Source organism: Lagenorhynchus albirostris, chromosome 1, assembly GCF_949774975.1.
Source record: "Lagenorhynchus albirostris chromosome 1, mLagAlb1.1, whole genome shotgun sequence".
Classification (NCBI taxonomy): Eukaryota; Metazoa; Chordata; class Mammalia; order Artiodactyla; family Delphinidae; genus Lagenorhynchus; species Lagenorhynchus albirostris.
In genome coordinates this window covers 151,136,237-151,152,126 of record NC_083095.1, presented here as the reverse complement: position 1 = coordinate 151,152,126, position 15,890 = coordinate 151,136,237, and the positions used below count along the sequence as shown (strand labels likewise).

At 44.0% G+C, this 15,890-nt stretch overlaps 1 protein-coding gene across 4 annotated transcripts in view; it reads right to left on the bottom strand.

The window, feature by feature from the left end:
- Nucleotides 1-15,890, bottom strand: part of AKAP13 (A-kinase anchoring protein 13) — a 338,516-nt gene that overhangs the window by 13,023 nt on the left and 309,603 nt on the right. For 2 of the 4 annotated variants that reach the window (XM_060156069.1, XM_060156080.1), the window contains 11 exons: nucleotides 15,439-15,505; nucleotides 11,876-12,011; nucleotides 10,336-10,448; nucleotides 9,602-9,748; nucleotides 8,730-8,980; nucleotides 6,295-6,420; nucleotides 6,061-6,178; nucleotides 4,950-5,198; nucleotides 1,739-1,815; nucleotides 1,024-1,205; nucleotides 821-903 (listed from right to left, as the gene is read on the bottom strand). In XM_060156069.1, the coding sequence (XP_060012052.1) occupies nucleotides 821-903; nucleotides 1,024-1,205; nucleotides 1,739-1,815; nucleotides 4,950-5,198; nucleotides 6,061-6,178; nucleotides 6,295-6,420; nucleotides 8,730-8,980; nucleotides 9,602-9,748; nucleotides 10,336-10,448; nucleotides 11,876-12,011; nucleotides 15,439-15,505 (1,549 nt within the window). Of the gene's footprint in view, nucleotides 1-820; nucleotides 904-1,023; nucleotides 1,206-1,738; nucleotides 1,816-4,949; nucleotides 5,199-6,060; nucleotides 6,179-6,294; nucleotides 6,421-8,729; nucleotides 8,981-9,601; nucleotides 9,755-10,335; nucleotides 10,449-11,875; nucleotides 12,012-15,438; nucleotides 15,506-15,890 lie in introns of all 4 variants that reach the window. The other 2 variants (XM_060156077.1, XM_060156086.1) reach the window with 1 other exon arrangement.

Below are 15,890 nucleotides of genomic sequence, written 5' to 3'. Positions count from 1 at the left end.
CTGGCTCCAGTCTAAATCTGTCCATCTCTTTTTTTGTTTTTCTCCCCATTGAAACAGAATGAAGCAATAAGTAAACTCCTTGGGCGCCTATATTTCCTTGACTCTGGGCCTTACTTCTACCCAAAGCACAACACGTATTTACTTCAGAACACTCAGCAAGCACCGGCAAAGGGGCACGAGCACTGCGCCCTGCAGCTGAGCAGACAGGGAGCACAGCCTGGGCTCTGCCATGAACTGTGTGTGTGTGACCCTGGGTTGCTTGGCCTTCATGGGCCTCAGCTTTCTCACCTACACAGTGGGGATTACAATACAGGTCTTGCAGGGATGCCAACAAGACTACATGAAACAGTAGGGCCTTGACAGAGCGTGGTCAAACATAACCCATAAGCACACTTCTCCCCAAACCACCTCATGACGGATCTGGAACGCAGGGCACAGTGGTGGGGGTGACTGACAAATGGATCAACTGGAAAATTCTTTCCCGCAAGTACCTTTCTCTCCTTGTTTTAATCTTAGATGTGACCATGAATTCTGGCAGATTCTTCTGTGACAAAGTACAAAGACTGTCACCAGGGTCCAAGGACACTGATACCGAGACGAGAGAGCCAACATCCCCTCGATCTAGTATCAGACACATTCCTACAGCCACTGTTCCCCAGGACCTGTGCCAGCTCAGATCTGGTTTCTCTTTTGTTAGGAGCTATTCCTCTCCTCGGCTGACATGCCTGCCAGCACCGCTCTGCGATGGAGGAGCAGCGGGGACTCTACGGGACTGCAGACGCCCCCAGACAGGGCCTCAGACCGCTTCCACCAGCTTTACCTTTTAACTCCCGAGCTTTGGTGTCCAACATCTTCTTTTCTTCCTCATTCTCACTAGGAATTCCTTCATCTTCATCTCTGTTCCTAATACAACCGTAACAAAACAGCACATTCTGAAGATGTCAATCAGTGTGACGGCGGCCCAACCGTTATGAAACCACAGAGGTACCAGGAGGCGGGGGTGGGCCAGGGTGTGTGACTCACAGGGTGCTGATCGTGTCCTGGATGATCTGAATCCAGCTGTTCCGCTCCTCTTTGGAGCTGGCGTGGACTTCCACCATCTCTGGATCTTTCATCCCCATACTGATTAGGAATAAACCTTTCTCCTCGTGTGCTACCTCTCTTACAATCAGCTTCTTTAGAGAGATCACCGTCGACTTCTGGTCCTGGAAAATGCGGAGAGCGCAGATGTTAAGACATGGATACAACAGTCTAGCTCTTAAGACAACCTCCGTCTAAGGTAAGACTAGATGCCTTTTAAAAGCATATGGCTCACTCACATTTTATCCAACAGAAAAAGATTTCCGAAAAGGAAACGAAAATTTAAGGTTATCAAGGTTCGAGTCCTGTTTTCTGCATGATGAGTCCTTTCCGGTTCGTCACAGAATCTGGTTGGCAATGTTATAAATTGGCAAGATTTGTAATATGTAATGTGTGAGACATACTCCAGTGACAGATTTCTTTTTAGATCAAATGCCAAAGGCTCTCAAAAGGATTATGAGGGAACAAAAAAATAATTGGTGGGGAGGGAGGCGGGCAGAAAATTGCAAGGGTATATAAGGAATGACTCGGAGGCATTTGTCCTGAGCCAATTTTAAGGAGGTGGGAGAGCAGTAATACAGTGTTAACACTCAACACCTACCATCACCGGTTTGAATACTATTAATTACAAACAGCAGAGACAAACAGTTCAGCTTACCAATGACGCAAAGACGTATTTCTGGTCTTTTTCTTGAAGGAAAACTAAAATGTCAGTAAGCAGGACCGCTTGAACCTCTGTAGAGGGGGGAAGGGAAGAGAGAACAATGACCACTGAACGGTGAAGCACCTTCAGGGCACTTCATTAGAGGAAAACTCAGCAACACATCTGCACGGCACATTATTACACTCCTCCAAGGCAAGGGCTTGACATTTCTGCTGGGTCCACATATGGTCATTAGATTGTTAGAGGCATTTTAAAATGGGACCTATCACCAAAGCCTTGTCTTGGGTAGGCTTAAGCACTCAGTGCTGGAAAGATATATCCCACAAGGCAAGATTTTTAAGAATAAATAAGAGTAAAGCTGGAAAACAGGACTTTAACAGATGCTAAACAGCAACACATTCTACAGGTCATAATACTCAGGTCACAGTATTTCTCAACTTCTGATCATAGTAATGGGAAAAAGGCGTGGGACAGCAGACAGGAAGGCGGCCAGAAGGTGATGTACAAGAATATCTCAGTCTAATGAAAGGCAGGCTTCATCCACACGTCCTAGAGGACACGGATGGCTAGACAACACCCACTGCCGTCACAGGTACACGAAGTGCAGTGGCTCCGCTCCCAGCTCCAACACAGCACAGTCAACCTCAACCCCTCTGCACCGTGGAAACAGCCTTCTCTTCTTCTCAATTAAGACAAAACAAAAGCCAAATTAACATCTCTAGCTGGATCCAGGAATCAAAAGAATGCCACAAACTCTTGTTCTAATCCTCTAGGAGTATGAAGTGACATTTCCCATTATTCCCTTAAGGACAAAGTGGGACCTCCCTGGAGGTGAGCCGTCTACTGAGACCTAACAGGTCCCTCTGTACCGCCTTCACTCTGGAAAGGGGAGCCTACAAATCTCTGGGAAAACAACGGGCTGACTTATGCAGCCGCCTCCTGGGTGGGCAGGACCCTCTTGGCCTTTTCTACCACTACTGACAAAACTGGGGTACCCTCTCTGTGTAATTCATTGCAAAGCTAGGAGGAAAAACAGAAGCAAGGATGTCTGATTCCTAGGGTGGTCTAGTTTTTCAGCCTAGACCACAGTAATTTTCCATGCACTACCATTTGTTTTGACAAGTTTTTTTTTTAAACTTTACTTTTAAATAGTTCAGGTGTCTGTCAAAAAAAAAAAAAGAGCTCTAAAACATAAGTTTCAACTTTATTGATCCTGAAATTTACGTGATCACAGCATCAGTAGATCACAGAAAAACAATCCTACCCCTTTCAAGGGTTACCCAACACAGGACTGGCTGTTCTTGGCACAAGTCATTTTCACTTGGGGGTGAAAATGACTAAACACCAAACTCTTATCTCCACTGGAGACATTTTAGGCCAGAAAACCTATCGTTCTGCCATTGCTTTGACCACAACATTATTCCAACAGCTGGAATCTATTAGTTTTTATTTTGGGAATGAATAAATAAACTGCTGCGTAAAGAAAATACAGCACTGGCAGCAACTCTAGGAAATCCATCCTTACAAGAGAGGGCAGGTACTTCTCTACCACCAGGCTAACTCCGACACGGCCTCACAGCGGCAGTGAGGCCAGAGCCGTCAACTGTGGTCTCAGGACATCACAGAGCATCAGGGCTGGAAGGAAGGAGCTGCAGGGATCGCACAGTTCAAGTTCATCATGGAGCAGTGAGAGGCACAGCTGGCTGGTGGCAGGAAGGGGTATTTCTTCTCTCTGAGATGAGCCTGCCCGGAGAAGCCCCTCCCGGATTCCTGCGACAATGACCGCCCTCGTCTCGGTCACTGGTACCTCCGCACCCCTGCTGTCCTCTACCCTGCCCCCAGCAGCTGAACTACACACACTCTAACTCACTCACCCCTTTCCTGCTCAGACCCTCCATTCTGAGCCCATTCTTCGCTCACTCCCATTACCAGCATCCCTGTCAGTCCCCTAGTCTGGAGCACGCACCCACCCCAACCTGGCCCCTGGCCGATTCTCCAGCCATATTTCCTGCCTCACTCTGCTGCCAGAGACCCCGACTGCCCACCCTTCCCGACGGGCCAGATCCTTCAGCTCCATGCTTCCACGCTTACTCCTCCCTTCTGCCTGGCTCCCTCCTCTTGTCCTCAGTTCACGCCTCTCTATTCTAGCAACCATCATACTGCAGAGCAAGAACCTCTTTACGAGTCTCTTCATTCTGAGCCCAACTTCTAATGCAGGGTGTCCTGCGACATTCACCTTTGAGAGCAGCTGAATGCCTGGGATTTCGTTACTTAGCATGGTGAGACCCTAGCTAAGGAGTCCTGGGAATTCTCCGAGAGCAGCTACCTATAGCATTACTTATACCTCGGCGATGAGAGAAGCACACATTTCACTCACCTGAGTTTTATGTCAGCGGGGCTGACGGCATTGGGCTGCTTTGTGTGCTCAGCTCACCGAGGCCAGGGAGGTGGGCTGGGTATACTCAAGGCTACTGGTGAGGTTAGAGTTACCATATAGGCCCAGAGGATACAGGTTTGATGAAAACAATTATTAAAAACAAACAAACAAACCAGATGTACAGATGAATGAACAAACCTCCTAACATCTTTCACTTGATGGGGCTGATCATTTAAAAGGTAAAAACTAAAATCAAACAGAAAGTGAGTATCTTTTATGATCTGTTTTGCTTAGAGGAAGATAAAAGATGAAAAACAAAGTTTAATAATAAATCTAGTTGCTGTGAGTTAAACTTTCATTTCTCTAAGGTCTCAGGAGCTGAAAATTCCTCTGCCATCTCTTAGAAACGAGGGATGTATTTTTAATCTCAGAGAATCTATGAATTGTGCAACTGATGGTATTTCCCTCCTAGCAATTGTTTTGCCAGAAACCCTGACCCCAAATTTGTTGCCCCTCTTTCATAGGGAAAATATGTGTCCCTTAACATATTGCTTTTTTGTATGAATCTTACCCTTTGCTTTGTTCTTTAAAAAAAATTTTTTTTTCCTTTCCCCTGACTGCATCATTTCCTCGTTCTCTTACTGTATTCTATATGGTTTTATAAGTCATCTCAAACCAGTCTTTTCTGATACAATATTAAGATCAATTAAATGCCTGCTGCTCCTGTGTGACGTCTGGACATGGGTCCCTGGGAACAACCTGGTGACATCTGGATTCTGCCCGCTGACCTCTGGCACACGCTTAGACGCTGACGAGAGTGAGCCTCACCTTTCAACCTCCCTGTTGTGCTCTTCAGAAACACGCTCCCGTCCCGCACGAGCTTCTTCCGCTTCAGATCCTCCTTGGCAAACATCTGACCACTCTTCATTCTCATGATCGACTTGCTATCTGTCTTTGTATAAATCTCATTGAGACGGACCTTCTTTTCATAACTCGCCACTTTGCTGTCCACAGCTCCAATCACACCCTTCACCAGGCCCAGGGACTGAGCTAGATCTTCCTGTTCCACTTCACTGTCTGAGAAGGAAAGAATAACTGTCTCTACTGGGCAGAAGGAGGGGCACCCTGCCTTCTTTTTTTTTGTTTTGAGGTAGGCGGGCCTCTCACCGTTGTGGCCTCTCCCGCTGCGCGGGCTCAGCGGCCATGGCTCACGGGCCCAGCCGCTCCGCGGCATGTGGGATCTTCCCGGACCGGGGCACGAACCCGCATCCCCTGCATCGGCAGGCGGACTCCCAACCACTGCGCCACCAGGGGAGCCCCAGGACCCTGCCTTCTTGCTCCACATCACTGTCTTCCCTCTGTGGGCATGCTGGCAGAGCAAAGCCAACACGTCGAAGGGCACGTGCCTACCCCTTGCTCTGTCATAGTTTAAATCAAGTTAGATGTTTCAATGATACAGATGACATGCAATTATGTGCCACGTTCTAAAGTGGAAGGAACCCACCATTTTTAGGGAGGGAGAGGAGCAACGAGTTTTTTATTTACGTCTTTGCTTTACCTAATCCTTAATGTAACTGCCCAGGAGCAGGATTAGCTAAGAGAGAAACTACTAAGTAGTGATTAAACGAGAAACAGCAGTGATTCTAGCACTTGCAGGTGAGAATCACCTCCCAGTCTAGGGACAAGTGACAAGTTGCTCAGGTCACTGAACTCTCGTTGGGATCACTAAGTGGTTCCTTCCCTTCTTGCTCTCATTCACACTAAGTCTGCTGATATAACACTTTATGTTTTCACTGAAGAAAACTGTCTTTAAGATAAAACACAGGCTCTCTTTTAGACCTTCTCGACATAAAAGAGTTCTTCTACGGGGTCTCCAGTGCTGTTGGACAGACTGGAACAGTCCACTGGCAAACAAGACCGAGTCCAGAAAGAGACGCACCTTTGGTACATTGCAATATTCTTTGGAACAAAACTGGATATTTGGTGATTCGTTGGGTTACAAGCAATATACACTCGGGGATTCCAAGCCTCCGTACGACTGAACTGCTCATCTTCTTCTGCAAGGAAGTAAACTAAGTGTCAGGAACTACCCAAGGGAGAAGGCTCGAGCTAAAACTGACAGTGACACAATGCTCTGGACAACATGGAAATCCCCACCGTTTCACATCAATACCTTCACAAAGGCCTGAAAACGCTTATCCTTGGTATAGAGGTCTTTGAAGTAGTTTACAGACTGGTTGTGCTGCCCACAAAACTTGCCATATGTCTTCTTTAAGCGTTCTGCGTTCTCTCCTGAAAACTGCAGAGGAAAGAGAACAGAGGTTATGCCATAACTCAGGGTGCTAAACTCCTATTACCATTTTGTCCAAAGTTTCCAGTTTACTTGTGAAACCCAAGAGAGCTTCCTCATAACTTCCCCCCAAAGATTAAAAGATTAAAATGGTACAGGAGCTTTGGAAAACAGTTTAGCAGTTCCTCAAAAAGTTAAATAGAGTTACCATATGACCCAGCAATTCCACTCCTAGACATAAAAACATATGTCCACACAAAAACCTGTATATGAATGTTCATAGCAGCATTATTCACAACAGCCCCAGAGTGGAAATAACCCAAGTGTTCATCAGAGGATAAATGGATAATGTATGAATGAAAAAAACCAATCACAAAGGACAACATACTGCTTTATTTCATTTATATAAAATGTGCAGAATAGGCAAACCCACAGAGAAAGTAGATTAGTGGTTGCCTAGGGCTGGGGAAGTTGGTGGGGGTGATGATGATAAAAACGTTCTACAACGGACCGTGGCGATGGCTGCCCAAGAGTCACGGATATACTGAAAACCACTGAACTGTGCACTTTAAATGCGTGGATCACATGGCATATGAATTATATTTCAATAAAGCTGTTACATATATTTAAAAAATAGTAAACACAGAAATATCTATGCACTGTGCACATAAGAAATGCAACATGTGTTTTAACTCCCATTTGTCATAACACAGTAATGAAACAGAGAGACTCACTAGAAGTCTCTCATGAGGTAGCAGTCTCAAAGAAGTCATCCTGATAAGTTAGAAAGGCATCAGAAACGGCCGTCATTACCTAGGGACCTGTTTATCCTACTTACCTCAGGCCAGCAGGCCTAACAATTCTGCTTGGCCCTTACATCGTTTCCAAGCGTGTGCAATCTCAACCGTTCATCTGAAGCTACGTTCATTGTGGGGTAACCGCTGAGTTTCTGTATGTGGTCCACAAGACACGTGCTAAGCATCAATTCCCGCTGGACTAACAATCTCTGGAACAACTTGATCCTTACCCCAAAACTTGAAACAACGTTCAGGGTAGCCTTTCCTTTTCCCCTTTACCAACAGAGAAGCTGAGGCAGGAGATTTTTAAGTGATCAGCTCCCATCACAAAGCAAGTGCCCTAAAAGGGTGACTCTGGCACTGGCGCTCAGAAGCAACAACTGGACACCATGGGGCTAACATCCTACTAGAGGACATGCACAAATACAAGGAGCTACAAGGTCAGAGGAAGTACCAGTGCAGGTCTGAGGGTGGAGAGGAGGGGCAGAGGGAGAAACATGGAAAATGACAGGAGGAGGATATTTGGGGAGGAAGGGTCCTCCCTTGCAGAGCTGACCGTGCCCACTTTGATGCCCTGACCACCAGTGTGAACGCATTCACTACACTGCATCTGCATTTACTTCACGACGTGCCTATCCTTCACTCCTAGAACATGAGTTCCATGAAGCAGAGGTCTACATTATACTTACCTTTGTGGTTCCACATGGTATTGAGTAAATCCCCAGTAAATACTTGAAAAATGAATGAATGAAGGCACCAATGAATTAATAGGGCGAGGGGTACAGACTCAAGCATACAACGAAAGGACAATATTTCCAATTCTCAGGCAAATGTTCCAGCAAGTAAGCCTCTGCTTCCACAATGAGGCAGAGACTTGCCGGTGAGAAAGAGCTAGTCACATGTGATGTGATGCCCCTCTGCCTATAAAGGTTATAGTAGCATTCTTCTTCTTTCAAAAAGAATGTGTTAAAAAAGAAACATTTAGAAACTGCCTATGACATATACATCTGAAAGTATCAAAACAATTTTTAGCTAAATTGCTTTTGACGTAGGATTGAAACCATACCATACCTTGATGAAAATATTAGCAAGAAATACTTTATGAATTATTTTACAGATGGTTTCTTAGTCAAGTTTTTAGTCTCAGGTGGTTTTTAGATAAATGAGCCTTTTGATTTGAGGCACAGGTTGAAGTTGAGACTTCCAAAAAATATTTTTTGATCTCTTAAACTATAGTATCTCTGATGTTGGTACAGACTCTGAGGAAGAAAAACTGGCTTTTACTGCATATCTACCATGTATGCTGGGTACTTTATATATACATTACCTCTTAAATTTTAAAATAGCATTAAAAGAGAAAATCTACTGTCCTCAATTACAGAAAAAGAAACTGAGGGTCGGAGAGATGCAACCACTTGCCTAAGCTCACAGAGATCGTGAGCAGTCCAGCCGGGACGTGAACGCACGGCTACGGGGCCCCCAGTGCGTGTGAGAGGCACCAGGCACCAGCCCGCTGCTCACCTGGTGCACAAGCACATCCCCAATCCTCTTGATGAGAAAATTCTTTTCACTTTTATCCACCAGAGAGTCCTTCTTCCGCTCCAGGATCCTCTGAAGGAACTGGCTATGGATACTGATCAGCTCATCCAAACAGGGGAAGAGCTTCTCCACCATCTGCTGCTCAAAGAGCAGGTCGGCCGTCATGCCCCGGCTGTACACGTCGCTCATGATCTTGAGTGTGCGGAGGTGGTGGAACTCCGTCTGCATCAGCTCTGGGGGAGGGACAAGGCTCAGTGGTCAGGAATGCTCTCCTCGAGGATTCTCCTGCAAAGTGTGTCTGCTGCTACTAAGAGCCCAATTTTGTCTTAAGGCTATTTACAGCCCAATTTAAACTTTAAAACTGAGTCAACAGCTGTCTTTTCCCTAAAGTGTTTTCATCGTATTCCTCGATTTCTCACGGGACCTCACGTTATTTTCTGACAGGTGTACTGGATTCCACCACTCTTAAGTGGTGGTTTCCAAAGTGGTCTTCACTGGGATTCAAGACCTTTCACAATTTACTACGTTCCTATTTCCCAGAAATGACTTGTGTTTAGTCTGGTTTCTACTGTAGCTGAGGAATTAAACTGTACTGTCACAAGAGATCTCTTTTTAGGACTACTGCATAAATAAGCACTCATATTAAATAAAATGTCCAATAAAATTAAAGAATATAATTTTACAGAGAGAGTAAAGGAGAGAAATAAGATGTCTCTATACCTCAAAGTTTTCAAAAGAAAATCTTTGAGATGCTACATACTTGAAAATTGACTTGATATAGCCCAATAACTCCCCTCATAAACAATGCCAGACAATGCAAATCAAATATTAGCAGAGCACATGAAGAGTCTCACCATAAATCACTTCTTGCCGTTTGACCACATCTTTCTTTTGCTGTTTCAGAAACTTGCTGTCCACTATCTGACTCCAGGATTCTGCTTCCAGCTGTTTGGACTCAATCTCAAAGTCTCCCATTAGCTGCCCTTCATTCAGGTCTGTACCTACTCCTCAAAATACAAAAAAAATCAATATCAGAATCCTGCGTCTGTGACCTCTAAAAAAAAACCTCTGCTGGACGTTCCTCATGGGGATAATTTTATGAGACGTAAACACTCTACACTAATACAGGGATGTCATTAGAATATACATTCTATTAGAAAAGATCATTTTCTGTTCCGGAGTGACATACTCTATATTCAAGACTTCGGTTAAGGGTGATAAATGTCACATAAATCAAAGGTAATTAAGACATATCAGGGTCCTGGTGACTTTACTTGTTTAAGAGAGTAGGCTTACAGCTGTGCCAAGAGAGCTAGAACTGAACGTGTACGAAAGTCTAGGGGAAGAAGAAGCGTTTGAACCAGCGTCTGACCACATTAAAATCAATGACATCCTTCAGTGGACAACCATCTAACAACAGGATAAGTGGGTTTACCAACTCATTATAAAGCATGTGATGCTTTACAGACAGTCCAGAGAAGTTTCACAGGAGTAAGGAAGAGGCAGGAGATGGGTTAGTGCTTGCATTCTAGGAGATGGCACAAAGTCTCTGCAGACGCACACAATACACGCCGTGGCTTCCCCTTACCCTCATCAGTAAGGGACTCTGTTGACTCATTGACCTTGCTGATTTTATTTAGTGAGTCTGTTGAATGAGACAGGAATTTCCAGGTGTTTGATATGTTCTCATCATTGCCAACTCTGTGGGAAAAAGGAAACACATACTGTCAGATACATTCTGAGAAGCCATAGTTTCCGGTCTTAAGTGAAGATCTGAAGAACTATAAAATGACAGCTGGCTGCAAGTACTACAATGATGGAAGACAAATTACTTATGGCAGGTACCCAGCAATATGCAACACAAACTATTAAGGAAGGTTGGAGGCATTTAACATCACTGCAAGTATGAACTTTTTGAGCCTTGGGTTTTTTTAACGATAGGTAGCAAGGAGAATGCTCTTCCTTCAAACTGCATACACATTATATAAGAAATTTTTCTGTTGGAAACTCATGTCTAACCACTACACTTTTTCCCTGTGTTCCCTAAATAACTATAGACCAAGCACTTATATTAAACCATATTCTTCGAACCTTTCTTGACCCCAACTCACCAGCTAGCACATTAGGCACCCAGAAGATGATGTTTGTGGTACAACACAAAAGTAAGCCAGAGTCATTTAAAACTCAATTTGATTTAAAGGCCAACTTTTCAAAGTCATAATATAAACTCATTTGGATAACATAAGAACTTGGAAAAGAAAGCCTTTGGTTAATTACAACAGAAAGACAAAACAATATAAAAATACCTGAAACTTTTTGTTTTTAAGGAGGAGGAAACATTAGCCAGCACAGAGGTTATAGGAAACACAGACAAAAGGAAATTTGCATCCTTCAGTTGGGAATTTTCCTCCAGCCTAGGTTAAGAGAGCTGCAAGAGATGTTTTGAGTCCTACATTTGAGATGACTTCTTTACTGGATGGGAAGGCAGGCATCTTGCCCCAAACAGCCAGCAACATCGTAATCGGCCCTGTGCTAATTACAGACAGCCGAGGGCTGAACAATCAGGGGCCACAGCAACTTCTGGAGGGACCACAAAAGGAACTCAGTGCAGATGAGGGACGGGGAACCTACTGTCGTACCTGGCCCATTATTCACTCCCATGACTTAAGAGTCAAGAGGCGAGTTAAAAAAAGAAAAGAAAAGCAAAAAGCGAAACAAAACAAAGTTACCCCCTCCTGCCAGGTTCATCTGCCCAACAGAAAAGACCAACAGACATATGAAAATACAAGTGATTGAAACCAAACATTCAGAATTAAATCTTTTTTCCGATTCCCACTTCTTATTTTGATCTGAAAATCATCCTTTTAGAAGGCAGGTTCTTTAAAAGCAGGGCTGATCATGTATAAAAGCAGAGGACAACTAGCCTAAAAATGGTGTTTAAAGGGGATCCTTGCTACAAAATGGTGATCATGATGGTGCATCAAAGTGTAATCCTCACCCCACTCATCTGTAGCACTAACCCATTACGTTATACATTTCTTTCTAAAACAATCTTTCTGTCAAATGGTATAAATTATTATGCTCTGTCACCTAGATGTCAACTGTGCTAGCTTTACATTCCCACTCACCCAGCAATGTTCTGAATAGAGACACTTTTGGAGAGCGACACACTCTGCTGGGACCGTCTGTTAGCAAACATGGGGACGGCAGTGGTTTCATCGGCCAGGAGGACTGCAGACCGAGGGCGCTCCTTGGGCTGGGAGGCTGTAAAGAAGGAAAGGACACCAAATGAAGTATCACCGACACATGCCCACCAGCACTGACTCACCTGATGAATGCCAAATAGAAACAAACTGCTTTAAAAGAGATTTACCCTGGGAGTGTAAATAGGTACAAAAACCCTATGGAAGACAACTTGGCAATAGCTGTTGAAACGGTAAATGCCTATATCTTTGACCCAGTAATTCCATTTAGGATATGTTTATTCTACAAGATTTACTTGTTTATATTTGAAATGACGTATGTCCAAAGTTATTCAATGCAAAGTTTGGTAAAAGCAAAATGAGTATCAAAAGAAGATCAGTTAATAAATCATGGTACAGCCTACATGGGAATACTATGAAGCTTTTAAAAAAAATGAGGACACTCTCCATGAACTTACACAGATCGGCAGATAACACATTAAGGGGGAAAAAAATCAAGGTGCAGAATAAAGTGCACAACAGACTACCTTTTATGTTTTAAAAACATAATTAATAATCCAAATTGGTATTTGCTTTATTTTAATAAAGAAACTTAAGGAAGATAAATATAAAACTAAGAAAAGTGGTTTACCTGTGGGGTGTGATGGCAATGAGGCAATGAGGATAAAGAATCGTGTGAAAGTATCATATATTTAAAAATTTAAACTAATTCAAAGTAAGAGAAAAGGAGACCGAAAGAATTTTAAGGATAAAAGGAGCCTCAGAGATAACTGAGGCTGGTGTTCTTTGGGAGGACCTACCAAGAAACGTGTCAGGGGCTGGTTAGATATGCAAATTCCCAGCCCTCCTCGTTCTGTGCGGGTGGGACCTGGGAGCCTACACATTTACCAGCTCCCCAAGAGACTCTTCTGTACAATGTCTGAGAACACAGGTTTTGACCAATTCCTTTAATTTACAGATGAGGAAAATGCAACATGTGTTTGATGTCACATAGCTAATTTGTCCTCATCCTGCATATTTCTCTTGAACTTGACCAAAGAAGAAACTGGAGGTCTAATTTCATGCAAAAGTAGTCACACTGCCATCTGGGTAGCAAATTATTTCTCCTTGGTAGCTAACTAAACTGCTGCATTACCTGTCCATCCCCAGGAGCATCAGGAGCTGAAGGAAATAAGACTGGGGCAGTTGTTATGGCTTCACAGTATTACAGGATGTTTCTGACTTAATAAAATTAATAAAACCATTAATTTCTAATTCAAATTCTATTTAGAAGAAGGTGATATAATAAACACCAGAAACATGCTACCCTATAACACGACCAGACCCTTCCTGCAGGAAGCACACAGGAAACTAGGAGATGCGGGTCCCACAGCAACAGGGAAGAAGGGCAACTGGCAGGGAAGAGAACATGCTCAAGTGTTCAAGAGCCTGGAGCACATCCTCAGTGTCTCAGAAGGGAAGCTGCTGAGCAGATAAAATCTGATGGAGGAAGAAACACCGGTTCTTGAAGAACAGTAGGATGTGGGTAAGTCAGCAGAAAAAGAGGACATTCTGATGAGGAGAACTGCATGAAGGAAGGCAGAAACACTCTATTAATGTGAAAGGGAGATAACAAGCAGAAGAGGAAGTAAGTAGAGGGGTGTATATAAGGGATCAGTGAAACGGCCTGAGAAGCAGAACGATGTCACGTCATGCAGAGCCCTGAAAATTATAAAGAACAACCTGCATCTAAAAGGCAGCGTAGGGGGGTGCAAACAACAACTTTCCCTTGTTGAAACCAATCCACTGCACTCAGGGAAGTTGCTAACTACTCTCTGAGCCTCAGCATCCTTATTTGTGATGGTGATGGTAGTGGTGAAAGCAAACACTGAAGGAGGCCTCTCACCAAGTACTTCATTGGTGTGATCTCACTTAAACCCGATGACCACCGGCTGATACTATTACCATCCTTTCACAGAGGAGGAAAATGACGTACAGGGGATTTAGTAAACGTCCGAGGTTACACGGCTGTTAAGTGGGATGCTGGGACTCAAACCCATCCAACTTGAATCCACAAGCTGTACTCTTACCGCTACGTTACCTCAGGAATCAAAAGGGGAAAACGGGAATAAGAATACATGTGGGGGTCAGACATAATAGGTATTTTTTGGGAAAAATGCTATTTTATCTGATTTGAAAGAAAAAAAAGGTTTCTGAAATAAGGGATAATGTCACAGAACAAAAGTTTAAGGAAGATTAGACTTGTAAAAGGTGTTGGAATGGGTTGGATCGCTGGTTAAAGTGGGTGACAGTCTGGCACAACTTTTCTTCTAGGAATCCACATGCAAAGACGGGCAATAATTGGACTTCTAGCTAAAGGGACTCCACACCCTCCTGGTGGCACAGTCTCTACAGCCATTCCGGGGCCATCTGGAAGCACTCAGAGCCGTCGGGCACAGAGCAGTGGTCCTCAAGCTCGAGTGTGTGCATCACCATCACCTGGAGCAGCTACTAAAACACAGATCACTGGGCTCCGCCTCTGGAATCTCTGAGGTAGTAGGTCTGGGTAGGGCCCAAGAATTGGCACTCCTAATTGATCCAGGATCTACACTTTGAAAACACGGCCTGAGGGTAAGTTTCACATGGGCTCCCATAGAGCAAATTTAGGTGATATTCATTACTGCATCTTTATGGCAGGAGTTGGAAACAACTCAGACAACTGTCTTTGGGGGAACTGATAATTAAAATGTGGTATATATTTATGAAAGAACACATGCAGCGATCTGAGACAACAGCTTACATATAGTAACACGCATAGATCTCAAAACCATATTGAGTGGAAAAAAACCCAGCAGAATGGATAAGCAAGTCATATCATCTAATTTAAATTTAACGCACAAAATCATAAGTGATATTTCCAGAGGTACACATATGTCTAAAGATACGGCAGATCAGAGAGGTTTACATTAAATATACTGCAGTGCGTGCTGAGGAAGGGAAAGGAATGAGATAGGGAATGAAGAATGAAAAGGGGAAAATATTAAGTAAAACCAAAGTGAAGCTTTGCACAGACTGGAGAAGACAGGTTGATGTGAATGGGAGAGGTGTGAGTTACCCAATTTGTGTACCACTGAAGTCCTTGGGGAAAAAAAGAACTATTTTCGTAACTCCACAGTTTGTCAAGAAGTTTAAGAAGCAAGATCTCATCTGATGCAACTGTAACGCTGCTAAAAGCAAGTTTCACTGTCGACTCACGCAAGAGAAATTTCAAGACACACAGGGCTAAGGTGCTGCCTTTTAAGCTAAGACACACACTATTCTAGAACCTTCCAGAGAGTTTGATGGTAGAATGGTAAGCTTTTGGTCAATGAAACTGCAGCCTTCTCTAAGTATTCAAAATAGGTATTCAAATCTTGCTGAAGAATAACAAATAAATACTACAGAAGTATGGGTAAGTCCTGAACCAGAGAGGCGAAAAGGAATCATGAGAGGTGGGCTGAGCTACTTACACTTGTTTCTCATAATGACCGTGGGCAGCGAAGATGTGTCATGTGCTTGAAGGCTCCCTTTGGGCTGCTGAAAGGAAAAGAAAGCCTGAGTGAACACTGCATTTACAATTTATCTTCTGTCAAGTTTCAAGTTTCTGCTCCTACTTCCCCGCTCTGTTCCTGCCAACGGTCCCCAGCACCCTAGGCCTAGCTACAGCCACCCACTCTGGCTCTCCTCTGAACCCGCCAAGCGCTCTGATCCTGCAAATGCCGTCTCTTCTGCCTGGAATGCTCTCTTCACCGTCACAGGCATGGCATTCTTCTATTTGAAGATAATCCCTCCTTGGTAGAGCCGTCTGTTAGCTTCTTTCTTCTCCTCACCCGAGGCAGGGACTGGCACCCCTCAGGATCCTGCATGTGCCCCCGCCTAGCTTTTTCCTTACTTATGGTCATCGTCTGCTTGTCCATCTTCC